Here is a 27287-nt window from a genome sequence, read left to right on the forward strand (position 1 = left end):
GTCAGATTCAGCACAGGTGAATCACCAAGGGATTGCCTGACAGTGAAAAGCAGATGGGTGGCTACCATCGCAAGGTGGATTTTGGAGTTTTTAGTTTTCACACTTTGTTTGTGCAGTAAGCGTCCAATTTATGTCACCGCGTCATTTTAAAGTTTCTGCTGAAGGAGTGAGAGGCCCCGGCAGGACCAGAAACCTTTCGATCCTATGGCAGCAGGAGCCTGTGAGATGGTTTTTAGTGCCATGATGGCCAGGGATATGGTGAAATGGGGTGTGTTCTGGCAAGAGGAGGACTGTCGCCTCTACCAGCTGGTCATTCCCATTCTGGGCCTTCTCAGACTGGGGCACTGGACTCAGAAGATGCCCCCAGGAGAGGCATTCTCAGAAGGCATGAGCGCCTGGAGCATCCCCTACTGCCAGCTGCCCCATCAGGAGTCACAGCCCAGACACGGTGCTGAGCTCTGCTGCCAGATGCCAGAGGGTTTGCCATAGTCCAGAAAAACCAACGACCACGCGACACTTTTGCAAAAGCCCTCTTTCATACATGCAATAATCTTTTCCACGTTTACTTATCATACCATTTGGAAGACTCAGGGTGGCCTTCTTTTCTAGGTTACTATTCTGCCACTTTTTCTGAACATACTCAAAGCAGTCTCTCTCCTCAAGAGCATATTCCTTTCTCAGGACAATACCCCAACTGACCCTGCTTTTCTATGACAGCATGCGAATTAGGGGCCGCACCCCACCCACTAGAAGCCAGATCTTTCCGGCTTGCATGGTCTGTGACCCCAGCCCCTGAAGAGCAGCTCACTCGTTCCTGATTTACTTGGACCCGGGGGTTCCTGAAGCATGCCGTGACCTGTAGCCATGCAACATACAATGTAGCCATGTAACATACAACTCAGTCTTATCTAGGTGTTTCTCTCTGGGGCTAGCTTGGCTGTTTCTGACCTAAATTTGACACTGCTTCCGCCTTCCTTTATTTTATTCCACTGGAAAAATATCCCAGGCCAGGCGCAGTGGTTCACAACACCTTGGGAGGCCAAGGCCGGCAGATCACCTGAGGTCAGGAGTTCGAGACCAGCCTGACCAACATGGCGAAACCCCGTCTCTACTAAAAATACAAAAAATTAGCTGGGTGTGGTGGTGCACGCCTGTAATCCCAGCTACTTGGTAGGCTGAGGCAGGAGAATCACTTGAACCTGGGAGGCAGAGGTTGCAGTGAGCAGAGATCACGCTACCCACCGCACTCCAGCCTGGGCAATAGAGTGAGACTCCATCTCCAAAAAAAAGGAAAAAGAAAAATATCCTGAATGTCTAGACAGTGACGATTCCTTCAATTCCCTACAAAATCAGGCAGTTGGTGCCCCTTTGTCTACGAGCTCCCATTCAACAAGGCGTCCCCTATTCCCCTTCACTCCGGAGCCCCCTGGAGGCAGGGGAGCGCCATGACTTAGACGCACTCCACGCCGCTCCTTGGTTTCCTCTCTGCAGGACTGCCGAAGAAGTTCGTGGACATCTTTCAGCAGACTCCTCTGGGCAGGTTTCTTGCCCAGCTCCATGGAGAGACGCAGCAGGAACTTCTTCAGTGTTACTCGAAGGATTTCATTCTCTTGACCATGCGTGTGTCAACGGAGGAGGAATTAAAGGTAGATGTTTAGATACTGGCTAAGGGTCAGGTGTAGAGCTTGCACGATGGGGACTGGATGCAGACATGGAGACGTTTCCTCAGCTGCCTGGAGCTGGTGCTGTGAAGTCTGGGAACAGAACATGGTCTGCGAAGGGTGCCGGTGGGTGAAGGGGCCGCCCAGTCTCCTCTCAATATTCAGTGCTACACCCTCAGCCCACCGCCCAGGGGCTCCTAAAACACGGAGCTTTCTGTGAACATGAGAAGATCTCCAATTTCCTTGACGTATCTTCTTTTTAAATGTTAAGTTTCTCTTGAAAAAAATTAAGGTAAACACGTAACTAACCCTACAGGGTAAGAATAAATAAGTGAAATTCAATAGAAAGGCATACTTTTGACTACCTAAAAATTTTAAACTTCAGTACATAAAAAAGGAAAGTGACAAATTTAAGAACATCCTTACAGCCAATATGAGTAGAGGTTAATATTCTTAGGAATCAATAAGAAAATACCCTAAGTTTTAAAAAATGGGTAAACGTTATAAAACAATTTTATAATCATCTCATTAAGCATATCAACATCCAGGAAACATTTGAAAAATTGCTTAGCCTTACTATTAATAGCAAATCAACACAACAGTTTTTAGATATCATGTTTATGTATTCATTTTGCAAAGCTGATTTTTAACAAGGACAGCCGCCGGCCAGTGCTGCAAAGAAAGGGCCAGGCCACGCGGCTGACAGTGTAGCGTGCACAGTGGGCGCCCTGCAGGGCTGCGTGGCAGAACGGTCGAGAACCTCATCCGATCTGAACTGCTGACTCTGTCCTGAGGAAACTACTGGAGACATGGACAAATATTTGGTTCACAGGGATGTCCTTTTCAGCTTTGCTTCTAAAAATAAGAAATAATTTAATTGTCCAGAAATACAGGATGGGCAAATTAAAGTATGGCCGTATGATGGGCTATTGAGCAGCCATTAAAACCATGTTTTTCAAGTATACAAGTATACTCAGTCATAGGGAAAGTTCATGATGTCATGTTCAGTGGCAAAAAGCCCGGACGACACGGTGACCTTAACGTGGGAGGAGAAGCAGCTAGAAAACTGGACAGAAGCAAATGGGACAGAATAGCACGTATGGTTTCTAATTTCCTCTTTTATGGTTTTCCAATAGTTCTGATTTTCCACGGGGAGAACACACCATTCTTGTAATTTAAAAATATATTCTAAAAGCTTTTTCGAATCCCAGTTTCTGCAGATGGCTCTGTGGTCCTGCACTAGGGAACTGAAAGCAGCGTCAGCAGCGCCCGAGGAAGAGGTTTCCTTACCGTGGGTGCACCTTGCCTACCAGCGTTTCAGAAGCCGGCTGCAGAACTTCTCCAGAATCCTGACCATCTACCCTCAGGTTCTCCACAGCCTGATGGAAGCCCGTCGGAACCATGAGCTGGCTGGATGTGAGATGGTATGGCCCTCCTCCGCCTGCCCTGAGCAAGCCTTGTGGTGCTTCCAACTCCACTCTGGGAATGGAGAGCTTTTGGGGCTGTGTTTCAAGTGGGAGATTTCTTCACAAGGCACATACCTCAGCTGAATTCAGAGATGTTAAGAACGCATCTCGCTGACGCTTCCCACATCCTAGACAATGAAAGTTTAGGTCGCAAGCCTGGGACACAAGTATACATGCAGCTAACAGCCAGGGCCTCTGGTGGGCTGGTGGGAGGGGCACCGCTCAGCCACGCCCTGCTGTCCATCTCCCCAGACCCTGGACGCATTTGCCGCAATGGCCTGCACGGAGATGCTGACAAGAGACACCCTGAAGCCCAGTCCCCAGGCGTGGCTACAGTTGGTGAAGAATCTTTCCATGCCGCTGGAGCTCATCTGCTCCGATGGGCACACGCAAGGCAGCGGGAGCCTGGCCCAGGCTGTCATCAGGGAAGTCAGGTGAGATCCAGGAGCCCTCACCCACTGCTTCATCTGGCACACGCTCACCAGGAGCCTGCCAAGTGCCAGGCGTGTCCGTGAGAAGACTGGCAGGTGCTCCTGCCATGGGAGGGGCTCCGTCCTCACCCGCTCACTCCACATTTGCCGAACCCTTAGTGAGTGCCAGGCGTCTCATTAGGGTGCTGGAGACACGAGAGGTGGCTGTGCATTCAGGGAGCGCACTGTGTACTGGGGCCATAGAAAGGCAAGCGGGCTATTGTGATGCCGTGTGTGAAATGCTGTGGTAGAAAGGACACCACGGTGGCCAGGCGCACGGAGCAGGACAGGCCCTCAGACACCCCAGGTAGCCAGGCGCACGGAGCAGGACAGGCCCTCAGGGCCAGAGTCCACTTCCCTAAGGAGACAGTTCTTGTGCTGGGCTGTCGAGGTGAGGTGGGACTTGACAGGTGCAGGATCGTGCAGTGAGCGGGTTGTGGTGGTACCCCGTGCAGAGGCATCCTAGTGGGACACCGAGTCCCAGCTAAACTGAGCGTCTGAGGGCGCAAGCTGGGGGTGGGCCAGGAAGTGTGTCACATAGGGCTTGCTTGTAGTCCCAGCCGCTGGGCCTGGACCCCGGGTCCCGCATCTCTTCTCCCATCTCCCTCCTCGTTCACCCTTGGGTTCCTTGGTGGGAGCTGACTGAGTGAGTGACACCCTCTTTTGACAGAGCCCAGTGGAGTCGGATTTTCTCCACCGCACTCTTTGTGGAGCATGTGCTCCTAGGAACCGAGAGCCAGGTCCCCGAGTTACACAGGCTGGTGACCGAGCACGTCTTCTTACTAGACAAGGTGAGTACCCAGGCTGGCTTCAGCACATGCATGGATCCAGCCTTTTCTGAAAGGAAGAACAGCGCTGACACTGACTTGCAGCTGGGAGGCGCTCTTTTGGCTCTGACCGTTTCGTCTAGACATGCAAAGGCAGGTGATTTCATCACTAGGCCATTACATTTTCCATGTTTAAGTGTTTAATTATTTACCCTGTGCTGATTGCTAAGTCAGAGCGTTATCATTTAGAAGCGATTCCAGGAACTGTGTGCAGAAAGGGGCTGACGCAGGGAACATGCTTGTGAAACCTTCGGGAGGGATTACCTGGCCTTTGGAGTGACCCCAGAACAGACCACTAGCCTGGCCATCTGTGGAAGCTGTTATCATTTTCATAGTCATAGAAACAAGGATGTCGGAGAATGCCCCTGGGGTTGGAGTCTTTAAAACAGTGCTGTCAACAGAACCAAGGAATAGGAAGCCACCATGCCTGTCACTCAACACCCTTCATAAAGCTACTAATGTGGGGTGGTCTGCAGAAAAAAAAACCTGTGACCCTACAGTGATGCACCTCTGTGGCCACACAGTGGTGTCCAGCAACAATGGCCACTCAGCCAAACACAGCCTCTGCCTCACCCGCACCCCTGACCTTCACGTGAGCACATCCAGAGCCCTCACTGCCAGGGGGTCTGGAAGAGGCAGCACTGGCTGTCCGACCTTTGGAGCCCAGGAAGGTTTACTAAAAGGAGGCCAGCATGGATGCTGGATGTCAAAACATCAGTGGCTTAGACATAGTATCAGCTGATTTCCCACCCAGGATGGGTATGAGCAGCTCAAGGCTAAGGCACCAGCTCCCCGGAGGCTGGCACGGAGTCAGGTGCCCACTCTCCTTCTGTCTTGTCCCTAATGTTCAGCTTCCACCCTGTGGCCTGGCGTCACAGCCTGTGGGACAGAAAGCAGGGGAGGTGGAGGACAGGCCGTTTTCCTTCAGAGCCCAATCCCGGATGCACACACACCACACCAGCTCGTGTCTCGTGGTCCTAAACTTGGGCACTTGGCCTTATCTGGTTGCAAGAAACTGAGGAGTTTTTCGTGGTGTGGTCATGTGCCAGGTGGAACTTAGAGTTCTTCTGCTAAAGGAAAAGGCGGAGAGAGGCTAGTAGGACACAGCTGGCACCCCTCTTCCACCCTTTCCCCACACCCACACAGCATGCAGCCTCTCCAAGTCTCATCATGTCCCAGAGCTCTGGGAGATGCACAGGGCTTTCAGCCAGATCCAGCATAGGTCATAAGTGCCAAGTGCCCATAAACCCAAAGGTAAAGGAGCTGGCCCCTATCTGTTCACATGCTCACAAGATTTGGGAGGTTAGGAACGTGGGGGTTTTTTTGGCGATAAAATGGCCTCAGAAACTTACTGGGTTTCTGGTTTATTTCCTTCCAGTCAGATCTCTGTGCAGGTAACCACAGCCAAAGACCTCACCTCGTTAGTTTTCATGCTGGAAGCCTGACTTGTATCCCTACCCAGCCTCAGCTGAAGGGCAGCCCCTTGGGACCATTTGAAACAAGAGGCTTGGGGGAAAGCCCTGCCTTTCGCCGTGAGGCTGGCTCCCTCAGCTGGGCAGGAAGTTGTCAATGGAACTGCTGCAGGATGGCACGGGTGGGACTGTGGGCATGGCTGGCTTTTAGTTCTTTTGGATGTATACCTTGAAGGGGAATTCCTGGATCATCTGATAACTGTTTAACTTTATGCAGAAGCACTGTATTGTTTTCCACAGTGGCTGCAGCATCTTTCTTACATCCCCACCAGCCACGCACCAGGGTCTGAATTTCTCCACATCATGGCCAACACCTGTTACTATCTGATTTTTTTAATAATGGCCACCGTGATAATTCATTGTGGTTTTTATTTGCATTTCTCTAATGACTAGTTATGATGAGCATTCTTCATGTGCTTGTTGGGCATTTGCTGTCTTCTCTGGAGAAATGTCCATTCAAGTCCTTTGCCCATTTTTGAATTGAGTTGTTGATTAACAAAGTTATTAGGATATTAAAAATACACATATCACTTCCAAGTAAGAGTAATCCCAGGAATTCAAGGATGGCTCAAAATAAAAAAAAAAATCTGTAAATGTCATCAGTTATATAAATTAAAAAATAAACTCTATATGATCATTTCAAAATGTAGAGAGAAAGCAGTTGATAAAATTATTTGGAAAGAAATACCCTTGTCAAACTTGGAACAGAAAGGAACTCTCCTTGAGCTCACAATGCCCAAGGTAGACATAATATTAAGATGTCTATACCAACATCATGCCTGCCCATCAAATTCCATTAGTACAGCCATTAAACTATCTTGTACAGTGATGATGTGTATTGCCTAAAAACCAGTGTTTCCACTTCTAACTATATCCTAGAGAAACTTCTCATTTGCTCTCAGACATATGCAAGAATGTTGAATACAGGACTGTCAGGAATTGCAAAAAACCTAAATGCCCATTAACCAACAGACAGGTAACTGGTGTCTTCATCAGTGGGTACAGGAGTGATCTGGACCTAAGGTATCATGAAGAGAATGAGTTGCAGAAGCCTCTATACAGTGTGGTATCACTGATATCAAGTTTTAAAACATTCAAAATAATAACTCCACGTTGAGCTATGCTTACAGCTATCCTAAAAGCAGACATTTAGAAATATAGTTATCTCTGGGGAGGGACGGAGGGATGTGAAGTTGTAACTGCATGCGTAATATTTTGTTTCTCTAAAAAATGATCTATCCCAGCAGCTTGGGAGGCTGAAAGAAAATTTTAAAAAATTTAAAATTTTTAAAAAATGATCTAAAGCAAATATTCCATAAATGCTGAGATTTCTTAAAGCTTGGTGGGGGGTATACAGAAGGTCATTATTATTACTTAAAGTTTGAAATATCTTAGTGAGAGCAGAGGAGACCTTAAAAGAGGGAAAATCGTAACTTGAGAATGTAAGTCCCCTGACAAGCAGCATAATCACAAAACGAGCATTCAGAGTTCAAGCGTTAAACACAGGATCACAAAGGCCTCGCACCTCACACCCCACACACGCGGCGCAGCCCTGGCCCTGAATGTGGTGTTCCCTCTGTCGCCCGGCCTGGCTGCCCTCAGCCCTCCCTCCTGCTAATGACGCCTGTCCCCGCCTTTCTTCAGTGTCTTCGAGAGAACTCTGACGTGAAGACGCACAGGCCTTTTGAGGCCGTGATGAGCACTCTCTGTGAATGCAAGGAGAGAGCCAGCAAGACCCTCAGCAGGTGAGACCTTAGGTTTGGATCCGTGAAGGCAAGAATTCTGAACCTTTCGTGGTTTTCACTTCTTCTGGCCAGTTTCTCTGCTTCAGAACTGATTGCCCTTCTTGGATTCCAGGTTTGGGGTTCAGCCGTGCCCCATCTGCCTGGGAGACGCAGAGGACCCCGTCTGTCTGCCCTGCGACCACGTGCACTGCCTGCGCTGCCTCAGGGCCTGGTTTGCTCCAGGGCAGATGATGTGCCCCTACTGTTTAACTGCCTTGCCAGACGAATTCTCTCCAGCTGTTTCCCAAGCGCACAGGTACAACACCCTTTCTCTCAAGAAAGCATCTTTTATTTCATCTTCCTTTTTTGGCAAACACAATATTCAGAAATATAAACTCTATTAACCTTCATTTGGTAGAAAACCTGACCTCAGAGAACTATCATAAGAGACGCCACTTATGTACTTTCATAAATATCTGGTATCTCAAGATTATTCTCTCCCCAAGACATACACATACAGATTTCAGAGACAGCAAATTCAGAGGAACTAAGCCAGAAAGTCTTAGCAAAGGTCCTCACCAGAGGCCCAAGGAATGTAGACGCCACTGTTGTTTTCTTTTTTTTCTTTTTTTGAGACGGAGTTTCACTCTGTTGCCCAGGCTGGAGTAGAGTGGCACAATCTCAGCTCACTGCAACCTTCACCTCCTGGGTTCAGGCAATTCTCCTGCCTCAGCCTCCCAAGTAGCTGGGATTACAGGCATGCACCACCATGCCCAGCTAATTTTTGTATTTTTAGTAGAGACAGGGTTTCACCATGTTGGCCAGGCTGGTCTCGAACTCCTGCCCTCAGGTGATCCACCCGCCTTGGCCTCCCAAAGTGCTGGGATTACAGGCATGAGTGACCACACCTGGCCGACGCCACTGGTTTTAATGCGTCAATATCATTCACAGTCACTGACCTGAGGACCAACCCACTTCTTGTCTAGCTTTTTGGAGCTGGCTAAAAGCAGCTCTGGCTCTCTGGACTCAGCAGGCCTCAGCCCTGCTCTGTCAGTGGTTGGTTTTCTTCCTTCCCCTTCCCCCCTTCTCAGGCCTCCTAAAAGTGGGGCACCAGGCAAGCCCAGTGGATGGGTTCTTTGACATACTTTGGGATATTGAAGGGTATTGTTGGCTGGTCCAAATGATCAAAGTGTTTCTAGAAAGGGATGCATCTAAATATCATCTGCTGAAGTTTTGAAGACTAGCTCTAATGGGTGAGAGGAATGACTTGAATCTTTCAATTTAAAAGTAAAATGCCGGCCAGGCATGGTGGCTAACACCTGTAATCCCAGCACTCTGGGAGGCCGAGGCATGTGGATCACCTGCGGTCAGCAGTTCGAAACCAGCCTGGCCAACATAGTGAAACCCCATCTCTACTAAAAATACAAAATTAGCCAGGCGTGATGGTTTGTGCCTGTAATCCCAGCTACTTGGGAGGCTGAGGCAGGAGGATCACTTGAACCTGGGAGGTGGAGGTTGCAGTGAGCCGAGATCGCGCCACTGTACTCCAGCCTGAGCAACAAGAGTGAAACTCCGTCTCAAAAAAAAAAGTGAAATGCTGTGCAAATCTCAAGCCATTCTGTAAGGAGGCATTTAGGAAACACCATCCACCTGTCTTCTGTTTCTCGTGTTCTAAGGGAAGCCATTGAAAAGCATGCCCGCTTCCGGCAGATGTGCAACAGTTTCTTCGTAGACCTGGTGTCCACCATGTGCTTCAAGGACAATGCTCCACCTGAGAAGAAAGTGATTGAGAGCCTGCTCTCTCTCCTCTTTGTCCAAAAGGAGCTCTTAAGAGATGCTCCCCAGAGTAGGTTGCTTTCTTCCTGTAAACCTAGCCCCTCATTTCTTCATCTCGCTTCTGCACGTGTCATGCAGTGAGCTGCCTTTCTCTTTCTGGTTTAAGGACACCGTGAACACACAAAATCTCTCTCTCCATTCAATGATGTTGTGGATAAGACTCCTGTCATCCGCTCAGTGATACTGAAACTGCTTTTGAAGTACAGGTAAGAACAACAATGGAGACTTGCTTCTAGAAAGCCCTGGCTTTTTCTCTTCATCATAGCGTTCTCTTTGTTACCAAGTCTTCTTGTCGTGTCTAGTAGCTAGTACATGATCTTGGGGAGCTTTTTCGGTGAGACACAACCTGGTTACTTGTACTGGTTGTGTATTCTGACATTTTCACATGTAGGCACATGAGTTTAGTATTCCCACAAGCACACACATCTAGCAAGAAGCCAACAGCACCGTGAAGGGACCACAGTGGCGTGAGGGACACGGAACTCAAGAGGCCAGAATCTGTGGTGCTGAGCCTGGTTCCACAGTGGCCCAACTTTCTGATTTTTCAGATGGTAGCTTAGAATCCTGCTCACCCTGAATGTCCTAGATGTCTTCTAAGTTTCTGTTCCCCTGAACATGGGCTCTATTTCCTTGGAAAGGATGTTGACATCCAAGAATAGCATCACCTGTGGTACTTGAATTGATCTAATATTGCAGTTCTCAAAGTGTTCGTATGGACCCTTGGGTGTGAGGTAGGTCTCTGAGGTTAAAACTATTTTAAAAATTAGATTACTAAGATAAATTTGCCCTTTTTTAAAAAACATGTTGATACTTATGATGATGTTACAAAAGTGGTGATGAGTTAAACTGCTGGCCCCTCACGTGAAGACACAGTAGCTGTAGGTATCGTTTTCTTCACCACCATGCACACGTGGTTTTCTTCATGCCAGTTTCATTTTAGTTTTACTAAATCTTGACTCTTGAGGATTTGACTTTTTAATGTTTTGTGGAAATGGGAAGCACACACAAAACACTCCCACTACACACCAGAGTAGACAGTTGCCTTGCAGAAAATCACTCATGACAAGCCCTGAGTTATCAGTCGGCTGCTGTGTTCATGGACCACCACTCGTGCTGGGAGGAAGGATGCACATGATACAGGTGTCCAGGGCTGGGCAGGCCTCTCCTGGAAATCAGCAAAGCGAGCCAGCCTCAGCCAAACAACTGACAATGTTGGTTGGTGATGATAACATTCACGCTTTTAAGCTGAAATTAAAATTTTGAAAAGCTTATATTCTCCACTATGAGCTTTGTGAGCTTTCGAATACTTAAAGACATTTTGGGGCAATTTGTGGTGATACTAATGAATGTGGATTTTTTTTTAAAATGTAGCATACAAATGTGTCAACCTTTACAAGACCTGCACAGCCCTGTGAACCAATATTTTCCAAATGACCAATGCCTGATGTCACGAAATCATGTGGGTCAAAAAAGAAAAAAATCTATTTAAAGTATGGGCAGACCTTTTGGTTTTAACATAATTGACTGAAAAATGCATTGATACAGTTTCAGGCTCCACATTGCAACTAAGCTTTAGACAGGACCATTTATCACTGTTGGTACAGCATTAAGGAATAATATCCACGGTCATCTGCAAAAACTATTAGAATGTTCCTCGCTATTCCGAGTACATGAGGACAGATTTTCTTCATATTCTCCGATATGGTGCAGCGATGGGGAGCAGGGCAGGCAGGCCGCTGACTTCCAGGAGCCAGGCCCCAGGCCAGCACGGGAATGGAAGACCAAGCCACTCTTCTCACGGACTCATGTTTTGGAAAATATTTTAAATGTTATTTAACATGTAATAGCTTTATTGTTATTTTAAATGAATGTATATATTTGAAACCTTTTGTTTTTAATGTCTCATAATTCCTAATATCATAAATATTGATAATATAAATTCCTAATATCATAAATATTGATAATATAACCCACATAAAAGCTCTTCGGGGTTCTCAATTTTTAAGACTATAAAAGGGTCCTGAAACCAAAGTTTGAGGACAGCTGGTCTAAAATGTGAGTTTTATATTCCTCCAGTATTATGCTAAAAGGTTTTCCATAAAATCTTAGAAACTACATATATGTATGTATATGTTTATACACACACACACAGGATAGATGACCGATAGATAGATGCTCTTTTTTTTAGTAAGGTATGTCTCCAGATCTGAGAGAACCAGGAATAATATTTCTCTTTCTGCAGCTTCAATGATGTAAAAGATTATATTCAGGAATATTTGACCCTGTTAAAAAAGAAAGCATTCATAATTGAAGATAAAACTGAACTGTACATGCTCTTCATCAACTGCCTGGAGGTAAGTGAACTCTCTCTTCCCTGAATTTCTTTTGGAAACGATCTGAACCACATGGTTTAAAATTTACAGAATATAATTTTAGTCAGTATAATTAACAAATGCTCTGTTCTGTGCAGAAAAGAAGAAAGGTTTCAAAGACACTGCTTCTGCCTTCAGCAACGTATATATTGGCATTTACGTGCATATACATACAAAACAGAACAGCCTAGGAGAATATACCACCAAAGTTAACAGTGGTTATCATTGAGTGGGGACATTACGGATACTTTCTATCCTCATATTTTTATATCCAAAATTTTTATAATGTAAACAAATTAGATTATGTAATTTTTTTTCCTCATGGGTTCACTTTTCCCCTCCTTCTTGCCCTTAAAATAAAAAGGAATGTTAGGTTTCCATAAGTCAAGAAATGTACAATGAGACCTACAACAACATTCTTTATCCTTCCTTCCTTCACTCTCCACAGTCACACTGGTGACTGTAGAAGCTTGGGGTGTCCATGTTTAAAAAAATAATATCATTTTCTTTCTTGTTCCTTGTTCCTCAGGATTCAATACATGAGAAGACCAGTGCTTGCTCCAGAAATGATGAACTGAACCACCTAAGAGAGGAACGTCGTTTCCTTAAGATGTATTCTCAAGGAAGACGTGGCCGAGAGCCTGCCAACGAGGCCTCGGTTGAATACCTGCAAGAGGTGGCCCGGATCCGCCTCTGCCTCGACAGAGCTGCCGATTTCCTCTCAGAGCCTGAGGAGGGCCCAGGCAAGTCTTCTCTGCCTTGCTTTACTTTGGGTTTAAAGACTCCGTTATTTAGAAATTCAGGAAGTATGGGAAACTAGTTCTTCGAATAGACTACTGGGCTTTTCTACGTCCCCTCTCCCCTGGATATGTTTCTGTGAATGCCTGTGGGTAGGTCCGATGCCCTCTGGTTGGCCTTGTGTCCTACAATAAATGCCCTAAGTCACCAGCCACTCACCCTCTTTCTTGTTGGCCTCTCAGAGATGGCCGAGGAGAAGCAGTGCTACCTGCGGCAAGTCAAGCACTTCTGTATCTGGGTGGAGAACGACTGGCACCGGGTGTACCTGGTGCGGAAGCTCAGCAGCCAGCGGGGGATGGAGTTCGTGCAGGGCCTCTCCAAGCCCGGCCACCCGCACCAGTGGGTGTTTCCCAAGGACGTTGTCAAGCAGCAGGTGAGAAGCGGGGCCCGGCAGCACACAAACATGCACCCCCACAGCCCCATACACCCCAAACCCACATGCCACACACCACACCCCCCCTACCCTCACACCCTACCCCCCCACACCCCCACACCACCCACCAACACACCCCCACACCTCACCCTCACACCCAGGGATGGTGCCACCGCTTCTGCGTTCCGCCTACCCTTAGCATCCCCAGAGCCAGGAAAGAAACCTGCGCTTGTCTGTCTGGTCCTTTGTCTCTGCGCTTCAGCTGATTTGCCCCAGCTTGTGACCATGTTTACACTGCCTGCTGCAGGGCCAAGGCGAGGGCACTCACCTCAGAGCTTCTTTAATTAGGCATCACTTCTAATTGAATTTCACTCAAGGAAAGTAGAACATTTTTGGGGCCTTTGCTTTCAGCAAATTAAACGTAGTTCAGCTTGCAAGGTGCGACCTTTTTACCTCTGGCAGGCAGAGACAGGCAAGAGCAAGAACTAGGAATAGAAGAATTGCATAAGAGGCTTCAAGGCCAGGCTGGGCGCAGTGGCTCACACCTGTAATTCCAGCACTTTGGGAGGCCGAGGTGGGCGGATCACTTGTGGTCAGGAGTTTGCCAAGACCAGCCTGGCCAACATGGTGAAACCTTGTCTCTACTTAAAAAAAAAAAAAAATTAGCTGGACGTGATGGTGGGTGCTTGTAATCCCAGCTACTTGGGAGGCTGAGGCAGGAGAATTGCTTGAACCCGGGAGGCAGAGGTTGCAGTGAGCCGAGATTGCACCACTGCACTCCAGCCTGGGCGATAGAGCGAGACTCCGTCTCAAAAAAAGAGGCTTCAAGGCCTCTCAGTGGTCCTTTCCAGATGTCCAGAAATTAACAAATTCTTATTGTCCAGGGGATACAAAAATGGTACTAAGAACCCCGGCACTGTTTGACTACCACCTGGGGTTTAGAGTTGACATGACCTGAGCCACCCGGCCTCAGGTGTGGTGCGGTGCGCCGCGAACGGAGGAAGCACGCACCTCCCCGGGTAGCGCTGCCGTTGGCAGGCGTTCCCTGCACTCGCACCTCTTCCTCTACTGAGGAGGAAGCTCCCTGCGAAGAGGGCACCAGACTGTCCTGCCTCAGGCCAGATCGGGGAATCCCAGCTTGGCTGCCTTTAAACCTCGAATGATCGACCACCTGGTTCCTGTACCCGTTAAGACGGTTCTTTGCAAGACATTCCTCCCATTGTTCACCCCCAACTAACCTCTGTATTCCTGGGGCTGCAGCAGGACCACCCAGGCCAGATGGATAGGTACCTGGTGTACGGCGATGAATACAAGGCTCTCCGTGATGCTGTGGCCAAAGCTGTCCTCGAGTGCAAGCCGCTGGGCATTGAGACTGCTCTGAAGGTAGGGTGGGCCCGTGGCTTCTCTCTGATACCAGGTGGCATCCCTTGGAGCCTGCGTGTTCCCTGGTTTATGTCAAATGATGCAGGGTGGTGGACCACTGATGCGGCCCATCACGTGACACTGTATTGGAAGCCACGTGCCCGCAGCCTCCAGGGCGCACCTGGCTGGTGTGCGTGAACCAGTGGCTGGAACAGGACAGCTACGACAGTTGAGCTGGGTTGACAGATTTGCTGTGTCTTGCTGATCTGCCAAGGCCATCAGCAGCGCCTTTTGATTTATGTCCATTACTTCCTTTAAGGCCCTGCTGGACAACAGTCTAAGAAAGATGGTGACACAACTATTAATAGCAAAATTCATATCCAGATGTATTCATAATTCAGATATGCTTGTGTGTTTAATAAAAATACATATGTTGGTGTAGTGTGGGAAGTTAAAAAATATAAAGATGTTTTTAGAATCTAACCTTTAAATTGGTCTGGTCTTGCTTCCTTTTTGAGTCCCTGTGCCAGGAAAAGAGGAAATGGAAAATCCTCTTTCTGCTCAGGAGAAGTTTCTAAGACCAGTGAAGGAGTCAGAAGAACAGATGGTGATTCCGTTGCTTCTGTCATTAAGCTGGCTGCTAAATATGCATTGAGTTTAATCTGAGAGTATTTCAGGAACTTTGTAGCCCAAAAGTTGCTCGCCAGAAGACTGCCTATGTGGGGCATGACCCCCCAGGTGTCCAGGCCTGGAAAAGGCTCCTTCCCTTTTGGTGGGTTGAGGGCTGAGGCACTTTTCTTTTCACATGCAAACTTCGCGGGCCTCTGGCCCTTAGGTAGATCTGGCAGGGGGCGGGGGGGCAGGGAGGGGGGGTCTATCCTATAATCCTAGCACTTTGGGAGGCCGAGGCATGCAGATCACAAGGTCAGGAGTTTGAGACCAGCCTGGCAAACATGGTGAAACCCTGTCTCTACTAAAAGAAAAAAAAAAATTAGTCGGACATGGTTGCGTGCGCCTGTACTCCCAGCTACTCGGGAGGCTGAGTTAGAATCGCTTGAACCCGAGAGGCAGAGGTTGCAGTGAGCCGAGATCGTGCCGCTGCACTCCAGCCTGGGTGACAGAGCAAGACTCCATCTCAAAAAAAAAAAAGATGTGTTGAGCTTTTAAATTCTCCCTTGATACCCTTGATTTTGCAGGCCTGCAAGACCCCCCAAAGCCGGCAGTCAGCCTGCTTCCTGCTAACACTGTTTAGAGAGGTGGCTGTCTTGTACAGGTCCCACAGTGCGAGCCTCCACCCCACGCCAGAGGTGAGTAACCGCCTGCAGGGCTGTGTTCAAAGTCTCAGTATTTGGAGGGATTTTACTGAATAGAATGAAAGGTATCAACACAAATCATGCCATAATTTTTTTATCTAGGATAGAGGTTTTCAACCTTGTTATGTGGAGGAACTATTTTCTGTTTAACCCAAAGCTTGTAGAATTATAATGAAAACTAAAGCCAAGAACATAAGATAATGTTTAACAAAATAGAATATCAAAATTAATGCTTACATATGGGGATGCTGTGTTTGTATATGCACAGTTCTCTTCTCTGAAAAATTTCCCCCTCAAATGGTGGTGATGTCTCCATGTTTACCTTGATATTTGATGTCAGTGTATGCCTAAGAGCAATTCACACAATATTCTTTGATACATCTTAATGTTACGTTTTCCTCCTGTCAGCAACGTGAAGCTGTGAGCAAATTCATTGGCGAATGCAAGATCCTTTCACCTCCTGATATCAGCCATTTTGCAACATCGCTCGTGGACAATTCTCTGCCATTGTTGAGGGCGGGCCCCAGTGACAGCAACCTTGACGGAACGGTGACAGAAATGGCCATTCATGCTGCAGCCGTCCTTCTGTGTGGACAGAATAAACTCTTGGAGCCCCTAAAGAATCTGGCCTTCTCCCCAGCCAACATGGCGGTAAGAGGAGGCCACAATTCCATCGGCCTTCACTGGAACACCCCCCAGAGCCTGTCACTGTAGAGACTGAGCTGCAGCTGTGGGAACTCTTGAGCATCTTTATCTCCTCAGTTCTCTGCCTTTGTGTCACTTGATTCTCGAGCACACAAGATAGTGACAGACTTGCCTTGCCCTTTGTTATTTCACAGGGAGCTGTTCTGTTTTCTTCACAGACAGCTTGAGAAGTCCAGTAGAAGGAAAGCAGAGTTCCCTTTCTTCCTCTAGGCCTCCTGCTGAGCAGCAGCACCCAGGTGACAAGCTCACTTATCTAGAGCTGTCTCTATTTTCTTGTTTTTCAGCATGCTTTTCTTCCAACCATGCCTGAAGACTTGCTGGCTCAAGCTCGGAGGTGGAAGGGTCTGGAGGGAGTCCACTGGTACAGTAAGTGTTGGGGTCTGGATGACCCCACACTCCTTTGAGCTTCAAAGGGTGTCCAGATGCAATGAAGCATTGGGTTCGACTTGGGGTCCACGTGGTTTGTGCCTCAGAGTCCAAAACCACCTGCATTCTACCGGTGGCGTCTGCAGAAGATGAATGGCTTGAAGGAGCTGGCACTCCGCCGGCTAGATGATCCAAACCATTTCATTTCTTTGTCGTGTGGAAAAGGCCCTCTGTGATGCACTTCTGTTCTCTGGAATATGCCATTCTGGGAGAAGGGGGGGACTGGGAACCACATCAGAGACGCATTCAAAGGCCCACCACAAAACAAAGTTTTTGACACAAAGCTCTTCTGAAATATATGAAATATAGAACTGGGAGACTGACTCATATAACCCATGACATGTAAATTTTGCTGTTGCCTGAGTAAATATTTTAAAACTAGTTTTTAAAGTTGTTATAAAATATGCTCATGACAAAAAAAAAAATCAAAGAAAACAGAAAGGTCTAGAATCCTGTCCACCTTGCCTCCAAAAGTACCCTTGGTATGGGCCTATATTCTAATTGCTCTTTACTTGATAAAATTAATAAAATTAGACTCAGACATTTTTCACTGACAACATGCATTTATTAAGCTTCAGGCAGGTGTCATATAACTTAACAAATTAGCGTGGGATGCTCTGGACACTCATTCTCATATTGTGGTCAGGGCCAGAGAATAGAGAGTTAGCTTTCCCTTTTCAATGTGGGTCATTCGGTGAAACCTCATTAGCCAATGTGTGTCCTGTTCTCTTCACAGCTTGTCCCAACGGCCATCCTTGCTCCGTGGGAGAGGTGAGTCTTGGTATTTAAGATACAGTTTGAGGGGTGGTGTGCACTCCTGGGTTGGAGGAGGGGGATCGTGGGTCAGGAGAGTGAGGCTCTTGGCCTTTCAGGAGGGCACAGGCTCACCGAGGACTGCCCAGGTGCTCTGAGCAGGGCAACATCAATGGCGCTAAGGGTTTCTAGCCCAGGGCTTCTCAGACTCAGCACTGTGGACGTGGCTCTGCGGCGCAGGCTGTCCTGTGCACTGCGGGCTGTCTGGCAGTATGCCTGACCTCGAGTCCCTGGATACCAGGAGCACCCACTCCTCCCACTGTGACAGCTAAAACCAGACACTGACAAAGGTCCCCTAGGAAAGAAAATTGCTACTGGTTGGGAACTGCTGCTAGCCATTCTTTCTAGCCACTGCAGCATGGGGTCAGTGAGCCTTGTCTTGATAGAATGGCAAGGTGTTGCCTGGACCACAGGCTGCATTAGCCCTCAGAGGTGTGGTCCAGATGCCAAAGGAAAAAGCCACGTGTAGACTGTGCCATGGGGGAAGAACTGTTGATTATTCCTCTCTGGATTCCCAAGCATCTAGTCTAGAGCCCTCCATACATAGTATCTGTACTTGCTGAGCAAGAGGCTGGTGAGTTGAGCTGATACATGGTAGTTAGTTATTAGTGTTACTTACTTACTTACTTGGTTGAGACGTGTCTGGCTCTCTTGCCCAGGCTGGAGTGCAGAGTGACATGATCATAGCTCACTATAAACATTGAACTCCTGGGCTCAAGCGATCCTCCTGCCTCGGCCTCCCAAAGTGTTGCGATTATGAGCCACTGTGCCCAGCCTGATACATGTCATTTAATAAGTATATAAGAGATACGGAGGGAGAAAAACTTACATACACTTCATTTTTCTGAGCTTCAATCACTTTCTTGTCCATGAAATGAGGACATTGAAATAGATTCTATCCAAGAATGCTCCCAGCTCTGAAATTCTGTAACTGGTTTGGTGTGTTATCAGCTGTGACTCTCAGTATATAGTGGCACAATATCTGATTTTGAAAAATGAGCCTTTGGAAGTAGATTATATGATTAGATTTTTTTAAATAAAAAAGTCCAAGCCAGGTGTGGTAGGTCACACCTGTAATCCCAGCACTTCGGGAGGCTGAGGCAGGTGGATTGCTAGAGCCCAGGAGTTCGAGACTGGCCCAGGCAACATGTTGAAACCCTGTCTCTACAAAAAAACACAAAGCATGAGCAGGGCATGGTGGTGCATGAGTGCATGCGTGTGGTCCCAGCTACTTGGGAGGCTAAGGCAGGAGGATTGCTTGAGCCTGGGGAGGTCAAGGCTGTAGTGAGCTGTGATGGTGCCACTGCACTCCAGCCTGGAGGACAGAGCAAGGCTCTGTCTCATAAAAATTAATATATGAAAAAGTCCAAATGGATATAAGGAAGTCAGTTTGGAAGCTCTTCTAGTATTCTTGGTATTAGATCATGAAGTGCCACAGGCTAGTGTGATAGATGGAGGGATGGAAAAAGTGCTGAATACAAGAAAGGAAGGTTAAATTTTATATATTTGTCTATAAAGTGTCACTCTGGGAATAAAGCTTAAATTGTCTCACTTATTAAAAAAACAGTTCCAGTTTGCCCGCGTGCAACATTAGTGAGTACCTACCCTGTTCCCATGGGTTCTCCACCCACCCGAAACAAGCACACACCGGGACAGACAATCGCCGGTGATAAGGAGGTGTTCATTTGCATGATGGCATTTGTGCATAAAATGGGACTGCTCCAGAAGTGGTTCTACTGCCCTGTCTTCACCCTAGTGCGGCAAGCCGATGGAACAGAGCACCTGCATTGACTGCCATGCGCCGATTGGAGGCATTAACCACAAACCTCGGGACGGCTTTCGTCTGGTCAAGTATGTGGGTCAGGATTCTATTTCCTAAGTACTCAAGCCTTGGGGTGTTGGGCTGTTTTTATTCCAGCTGATAAAGTGATACTCAAGATAGTACTAATTACTCCAGTACACGTGGACCGGTGTCATATTGAACAGCAATGCCAAAGTCCCAGCAGTCACACAGCAGGGAGGCATCTGATCTGTTGTTGGCTTCCTGGGCCCTGAACCGCAAAGCAGGCTACCCATTTACAGCTGTTAATATGAATACAGGTGTCTTCCTTTTGGGCCTTGGGTGCACCTTCTGTAGAAATATGCATGACATAAACAGATGATCTAATTCACGGGGACATCTATGTCTGCAGGACCAAAACCTGGGCATCCGTCTGTCTCAGCAGATGCCATCTCACTTGCCAGCAATCTTAGCTTTCTCCATTTTTTATTTTTTGAGAAAAATGAAGGAGACATAGTCTCATGAAATACCAGACTTCAGAATCCAGATACAAATCCGATCCCACAATCCCATGCTGAGATGAATGTGGTTCTAAACGCTCCTTTCAGAGAGTGAGTGGGACCTGCATGGGGGCCTCACATTCTGACTGTTCCCTGCAGTCACAGCTTAAAATACTTTCATGTTATCTCCAGAAACTATCACAGTGTCCTCTAACCTCTAATAGTTTTGCCACTGAGAGCATCGGCCACACTGCATCTCCTGTCTGCCGGACTTTAGATCCCAGTTTTTCCTTTGGGGAAATGAGAACAATATGGACACCCATGGGATGCCGACTGTCCTCCCAAACTCTAGCTGTTCTCAGCCCAACCGCTCCTCTCCTGACAAAGACTTCAGTGGAAAAGACGGGTCCAGGCCTGCGTCCTAACACCCTGCCCGGGGATCAGCATCAATACCACACAGCGCAGCCACCTGCCACTGAGAATGCGGTGGGGTCTGGTCCGCCGGAAAGGCGAGTCTGTCATGAGAGAGACTCTTAGGAACATGGTCCAGGCTTTGTGGAACAGCAAGTACTTTTGACATAACTCTCTTCTCAGCCGTAAGCCTCACTCCAAGTGCTGAGAATGTGCAGCGCACCGAAGCGGCCAGCCTCAGCCTGTGTCTTGTGTTCTCTCGTTCTTTCCAGTGACAGGGCAGACAGAACACAGACCGGCCATGTGCTAGGCGACCCGCAGCAGAGAGACGTGGTGACATGTGACCGAGGGCTGCCCCCAGTGGTCTTCATCCTCATCCGGCTACTCACTCACTTGGCTCTGCTTCTGGGAGCTTCCCAGAGTTCCCAGGTATAACCCAGTGCCGCCAAACAATGTGCTAAGTTACTCTAGGAAGAACCTGCGTTCGCTTCTTCCCAGGGAGTCCTTTTGTCTCGAGTCCTAGCTGCCATCTATGCGTTTTGGAGATAATTAGTCTACAAAGTAATATCCAAGTTATCCATCTTCATGTTTCCCCCTGTGGCATATGATGGTATGGGGGGAACTACTCCCCAGATTATATAGAATCCACTTCAAATTAACACTTTGTGTCTTTGGTCCATATCTGGGAGTAGAGAGGCTGACATCTTCATTATTTTACCTGTGTCTTCATTGTAGCTAGGGAAGAAAGAGCACATGCATAACCAAGATGGCCAACAGTACAATCTGAAAATTCTTTATCTCACTGTAATAACAGAAAAGCCAGCAGCCGTTCTGCTTGCTAGCCTTCCTTTCACCTGCATCACTCCGCAGTTTTCATCTTAAAAACCGCCTTCCACCTGTATGCTGGTGCTCCACTCCCAATGGCCTCCACCAGGCTCACCATCTTCTCTACAAACCAGATCCCCGCTGAATTCTCTACAAACCAGATCCCCGCTGAACGCTCTGTTCCGTTGCCCCCACAGGCTCTGATAAACATCATTAAGCCTCTAGCGAGGGATCCAAAAGGCTTTCTGCAGCAGCACATCCTGAAGGACCTGGAGCAGTTGGCCAAGATGCTGGGACACAGTGCCGACGAGACCATCACCGTGGTCCACCTTGTTCTGCGCAGGCTTCTCCAAGGGCAGCACCAGCTCTCTAGCAAAAGTGAGGAAAGGGGCAAGGGCTGGGCGGGGATCACACAGCACAACGGCAGCGCAGGCAGGCTCTCTGTCTTGTGGGCCACCCCACATGCAGCCAGTCTGAGCTCTGTCTGTGCTGTTGCTGGAAAGAATGAGAGAACACACAGAGAGAAAACCGTATCTAGGGAAAGCGATGCCTGGAGCTGGAAAAAGGAAGCACTTTGCTTGCTCAGAGGCTGGAAGGAGCTGCTCTGTTCCCTCCATTCACCCCTGCCTGGCTAAGACCTGCGGTATTCGGGAGCGTCTGCACACAAGTGTTCAGTGTGCATATATGGGGAGTCTTCAGTTCTGAAGTCAGCCCCATAGGTCATTCCCCTACCATGCTGGGAGCACGTGTCGTCCACACAGAGCGTGTGTGTCAAAGGATCAGTTACCATCACAGTTGTGTGATTATATGTCCACAGTTATGTTAAAAAAAAAAAAGCTATAAAATATTGTATTCACTGAGCTAATTTTCTATTTTAAAAATTTAAATCCATACAGAAAGAAAAGGTCTGTAAAACAACTTAGTAAAATGGTTATCTGTGAGTGGTGGAATTAAAAGTGATTTTCCTTTGCTAATCTGCAAAAATAACAATTACCATTGTGAGAGCAATGTTAATTTAAAAGAATAACAATAATAGCAATAAGAAGTCCTGCCCCAGGACAAGAAAATCTGCTCCCACCTCAGGTACTTCTTTGCCCGAAACTGGCATTCCTATTTATTTTCCATTTTGAACAATCTGATTTTATTTTAAGCCTCTTATTCTGGTGGGATTTCAGCAAGGTGAGCGCACCCACAGTCACACTGATGAAATGACAGAATCCTGGAAGCAGGTGGACAGTTCCCGCAGCACTCCGCATCTGTGTGGTCTGCCTCAGGGTTTGGGTGGCAGCAGCTGAGATGGCTGGCGGTAGCCCGGGCCACTCTTATTATTCCCTGGGCTTTGGAGCTTAAGTTCTGTTCTTTCAGTAATTTTTTTCAAAATGGTTCTAAGATTACAATTATGTAGGGTAGAGAAATTTTTAGAGATTGATGTTATTTTCAAAGGATCATTAAGTTGGTGGTAACAACAGGAACTATTTCAAAATACTTAGATTAATTTAGAAAGCTATTACCTCAAAACGAGTGTTATTTCTATTAAACACTTATTTAGGGTTTATTATACGCAGACTGCTGTGTTCTTTGTGCCTTGGGTAACCTACACATTTGGAGTTTTTTTGTAGGGCTTTTAAATTTTGACACAAGATTGTCAACTAAAGAAATGAGGAACAACTGGGAAAAGGAAATCGCAGCTGTGATTTCTCCTGAACTGGAGGTAAGCAGTAAGTGCTGACAGCTGTGTTGCTCCTCTGTCCAGCAAGGAAGGGTCCCGGCGTCTGCTGAATGCTCCTTGCCTGTTGCCCCTCGTAGCGGTGCCAGCAAGAGCCTTTGACTGAGCCCCAGATTCCGATGCTCCCCACCTCGAGTCACTTCATCCTCCTCCTGTCCCCAAGTGCTCTTCCCTCCTGCAGCTGGTCATGAAGTCAGTCCGAGGAATTCCTGGGAATCCAGCAAGTGCAGGCAGTATTTTTCTCTCCATTACTTTTTACAGGAGAATGTAATGTACGAGGTAGAGAAATAAACTATCACATATATACCCACTAAAAATGAACTGACAATCATAGATTAATTACTCATCTAGCAGTCAGAATGTTACTAAGAGAAATATAGGTTTCTGAATCTCATTCTGTCTGGGGAGACATACATCTAAAAACAAAGAACACTGAAATTAGAAGATCAAAGGGAATACCTGATTATATGCTCAGAGCAGGGGACAAACGCCCTAATATGCAGACACCCACTGGTGGAGTTACTGGGTGTTACAATCTGTTTGTAGCAATACCTCACTTCCAGAATTTTTTTTTCATTGTCTCCATCCAGCATCTAGATAAAACCCTTCCCACCATGAATAATCTCATCAGCCAAGATAAGCGTATCAGCTCTAACCCTGTGGCCAAAATAATATATGGTGACCCAGTGACCTTCCTGCCCCACCTGCCCCAGAAGAGTGTGGTCCATTGCTCTAAGATTTGGAGCTGCAGGAAAAGAATTACAGTTGAGTACCTCCAGCACATTGTGGAACAGAAAAACGGCAAAGAAAGAGTGCCCATCCTCTGGCGTTTCCTGCAGAAGGTATGTCTGCCTTACTGGGTCTCCCTCCCTCTTTCGGTGCAGAGTTCCCCAGCAGACCTGAAGGCCCTGGGCTTTTACATAGTATAATCATTCTTAACAGACTCTTTCAGTGCTTTGACTTTGAATAGGATGTAGCAGAGGACTCAGGGCTAGAGACCTTCATACATATCAAACCGTATGATTGCCAGAAGCATAAAGTCACAGACGAAATACACACCCAGGTTGGGATTAGCAGTGACCTGTGGGGAAGCTGGAGGCCAGGAGAGGACCTCCCCTCATCACTCAGCCGGACAGAAAAGGATGCAGCTCTTTCCCAGCTGCTCTGTTCCTCTCTGTCCACAATGCTGGAGCATAGGCAGATCAAACAAAACTCCTCCCTGTGCCTAAGCATCGAGGCGTAGATGGAAGATGGGCGTGAGTGGGTGTGCTGGCAGTGGTGGAGTACTGGGGAGCAGTCAAGTGTACTGGTCACATCTGTTGGAATCAGAAATATACTTTTCTAACTTTCATCCATTTGCACTTTTATTTTCTACAATAGATTGTCTAATCATTTCTCTCCATGGACTATTATTTGCTGTCTAGTAAGGATGAAGATGATTTGGAAACATCTGTTGGTCAGTTGAGGAGTATGAGTTCACCGTGACAGGAAGGGCCTCCTGTCAATACTGTGGTCCCTCTGAGAAGCAGTTTCATTACATCGAAGATGCTTAGATCCTAGGTCTTTGGAAGGATACCCAGGAATAAGGCCAGCCCTCGCTGCCTAAGCTCTGGGTCTCTTCTTTCAGCAGCTTCTCTCCATACCCAGCCAGTTACGTGGGCCCAAGGGACAGATTTCCTTCATCAGCCTTTGGTGGACGCGGCTGATGCGTCAGCTCCATAGAGGCTGGGCTCCCTCTTCTCCGCCCTCCATTTCTAACACACTGCACTGTCTGTAGACTTCTGGGAAGAACTTGTGGGAAGCCCTTTTCCTGTTTTCAAGCTCCACGCTGCATCACGGGAAATGACACTGACCAGATTAAGCTACAAATACAAGTCTCGCAGCCAGTCTCAAAGTCTGTATCCCCAATAACATTTTTTAGGTAAATAAAAATTGTTACCGGGTGGTCTTCCCTTCTCCAGGAAGCAGAGCTGAGGCTGGTAAAGTTCCTGCCTGAGATTTTGGCCTTGCAAAGGGGTCTAGTGAAGCAGTTCCAGAACGTCCCGCAAGTTGAATACAACTCCATCAGAGGCTTCCTCAGCAAGCACAGCTCAGGTGTGGCTCTGCTCTGACAGGAACAGGAGTGTCCTGCATTTGGCGGTTCAAAAGGATCACTGCATTGGGGGACAGGGTGGGGTGGAGGGGAGGAAGTGCTGATGGGTGTTCTATAGCCTAAGCCCTTACCATGCGGTGAAGGGTGCTTCAACCCCAAAAACATCTTAGAAGCTTTCACCACAGCTGAAAAGCACCTCCCTCTCTAGCCCCTCAAACTCGGCTCACTGCTTCAAACAGCACCTCAGACATGCTTGTGACTGCTAAAAGCAGCAAAGATGGGCTCTCGGCAGAGCATGTAACTAGGGTGGTTTGGCCCTTTCAGGGGGTTGCTATCATATGGTTCTTACAAAGTATTCTGTTCAACAGGTGGGTTGAGGCGGCTACTTCAGAACAGAATCACAGTCTTTCTGTCGACATGGAACAAACTGAGGAGATCACTTGAGATGAACGGTTAGTGTCCCGTCCCCTGTACCACTAAGCATTCCAGGAGAGCCTGGTCTGAAAGCTCTTCTCATCAGCCTAACTCGGCCCATCCCTGTCAACACACAGCACTGTGTTTGTTTGTTTTTAAGATGGAGGCTTGCTCTGTCGCCAGGCTGGAGTGCAGTGGCACCATCTCGGCTCACTGCAACCTCTGCCTCCCGGATTCAAGCAATTCTCCTGCCTCAGCCCCTCGTAGAGACGGGGTTTCACCATGTTGCCCAGGCTGGTCTCGAACTCCTGAGCTCAGGCAATCCACCCGCCTTGGCCTCCCAAAGTGCTAGGAGTACAAGCGTGAGCCACTGCGCCCGGCCAGCACTGTTAACGCTTGTGTCTCTTTTGATGGTGGTGTCTGCATAAGTAAAATAATGTGTCAGGAAAATAAACCCTCAGTCCTCTTCAGTCCCTAAATATGGCATCAAAAGGGAGCTGAAAGCATTTGAAACTCTATCAGCATATGAGATGGGGCAGAACCAAGACCCGGCTCCCGGCTCAGTGTGGAGCTGATGGCTTCTGCATCCCTCCTCCCCACGCCTAGATTCTGTGAGGAGTTGGAACTCCTCTCTGCTTAAGCATAACCCTGTCTTTTAAAGGCGAGATCAACCTACCCAAAGCCTACTGCAGCACTGACTTGGATCTGGATGCTGATTTTGAGATCCTCTTGCCACGCCGACGGGGCCTGGGCCTCTGTGCTACCGCTCTCGTCAGCTACTTGATTCGCCTACACAATGAAATTGTCTACGCCGTGGAAAAACTCCCGGAGGGAAACAACAGGTGTGTGCACAAGCCACCAGGAAGTGGTGCCTGCTCAGCCCGGAGTCCCTAAGCCCAGTGGGGCAGACATAAGCAAGCTTCAGCCCCTTCCCTAACAGACACTCACTCCTTCAGCCGCCCCCACCAGCGACCCGCCCCATACTTGGGTAGGGTTTTCCTCTGCTCCAACTGTGAGAAATAGGAGCCGGCTCCCTGCAACCTAGAGCCCTCGGCCCGCATGCCCGGCCTGGACGCTGAGCGCTGTCTTTCTGCCCCTCAGCTATTCCGTGGATGCCACCGAGGTCACTGACCTGCATGTCATCACTTACGAAGTGGAGCGGGACCTGACTCCACTGATTCTCTCCAACTGCCAGTACCAGGTGGAGCAGGGCAGAGAGACCCTGCAGGAGTTCGATCTGGAGAAGATTCAGCAGCAGATCGTCAGCCGCTTCATCCAGGGCAAGCCCCGGCTGAGCCTCAAGGTAGAGCTGACTCCTGCCACTGCTGCTCATTTGGTTGGTGTGTCTGTTGTGAACAAGCAGCCCTTGGTGTGTTTTTCGTGAGAGGGAAGCAGCACCTCACCCTGCAGTCTGGTCTGTATCTCCTCCCTCACTTGCAGCTCCCGAGGCCACCACGCCACCTGTTATCTCCGGGCCGCAGGGCTCTCCTGAGCCCTCTCCTGCAGGGCCATCTGCACCTCAGTCCCCCAAGGAACTGCTGAGGTCTTTTTTTGAAACAGAGTCTCACTCTGTCGCCGAGGCTGCAGGGCAGTGGTGCCAAGCCTCCACCTCTGGGCTCAAGTGATCCTCCCACATCAGCTTCCCAAATAGCTGAGATCACAGGTGTGCACCACCATGCCCAGCTAATTTGTGTATTTTTTGGTAGAGACGGGGCTTCACCACGTTGCCCGGCTGGTCTCGAACTCTTGGGCTCAAGGGATCCACCCGCCTAGGCCTCCCAAAGTGCTGGGATTATAGGTGTGAGCCACCGCACCCAGCTGACTGTTGAGGTCTTGATTCTACCAGTTAATGGGCCTACCACCCCCACAGCCCCTCTTCCTTCAGCCTCCATGGGTAACCTGCCAGCAGGTGCCATTAGCT

At 48.1% G+C, this 27287-nt stretch overlaps 1 protein-coding gene across 3 annotated transcripts in view; it reads left to right on the top strand.

Moving 5' to 3' along the window:
* The window catches only part of RNF213 (ring finger protein 213), a 135229-nt gene that overhangs the window by 100059 nt on the left and 7883 nt on the right, over window positions 1-27287 (top strand). For 2 of the 3 annotated variants that reach the window (XM_054535867.2, XM_063718332.1), the window contains exons 40-64: window positions 1492-1646; window positions 2873-3085; window positions 3380-3561; window positions 4268-4388; window positions 7541-7641; window positions 7754-7936; window positions 9297-9466; window positions 9563-9662; window positions 11699-11810; window positions 12358-12571; window positions 12809-12999; window positions 14260-14382; window positions 15558-15668; window positions 16083-16325; window positions 16664-16745; window positions 17542-17576; window positions 19375-19469; window positions 20582-20738; window positions 21332-21512; window positions 22754-22845; window positions 23451-23702; window positions 24822-24954; window positions 25321-25404; window positions 26028-26208; window positions 26468-26669. In XM_054535867.2, coding sequence (XP_054391842.2) covers window positions 1492-1646; window positions 2873-3085; window positions 3380-3561; window positions 4268-4388; window positions 7541-7641; window positions 7754-7936; window positions 9297-9466; window positions 9563-9662; window positions 11699-11810; window positions 12358-12571; window positions 12809-12999; window positions 14260-14382; window positions 15558-15668; window positions 16083-16325; window positions 16664-16745; window positions 17542-17576; window positions 19375-19469; window positions 20582-20738; window positions 21332-21512; window positions 22754-22845; window positions 23451-23702; window positions 24822-24954; window positions 25321-25404; window positions 26028-26208; window positions 26468-26669 — 3713 coding nt within the window. Of the gene's footprint in view, window positions 1-1491; window positions 1647-2872; window positions 3086-3379; window positions 3562-4267; window positions 4389-7540; window positions 7642-7753; window positions 7937-9296; window positions 9467-9562; window positions 9663-11698; window positions 11811-12357; window positions 12572-12808; window positions 13000-14249; window positions 14383-15557; window positions 15669-16082; window positions 16326-16663; window positions 16746-17541; window positions 17577-19374; window positions 19470-20581; window positions 20739-21331; window positions 21513-22753; window positions 22846-23450; window positions 23703-24821; window positions 24955-25320; window positions 25405-26027; window positions 26209-26467; window positions 26670-27287 lie in introns of all 3 variants that reach the window. The other variant, XM_063718331.1, reaches the window with a different exon arrangement.

The sequence above is a fragment of the Pongo abelii genome, chromosome 19 (genome assembly GCF_028885655.2).
Source record: "Pongo abelii isolate AG06213 chromosome 19, NHGRI_mPonAbe1-v2.0_pri, whole genome shotgun sequence".
NCBI classification, from domain to species: domain Eukaryota; kingdom Metazoa; phylum Chordata; class Mammalia; order Primates; family Hominidae; genus Pongo; species Pongo abelii.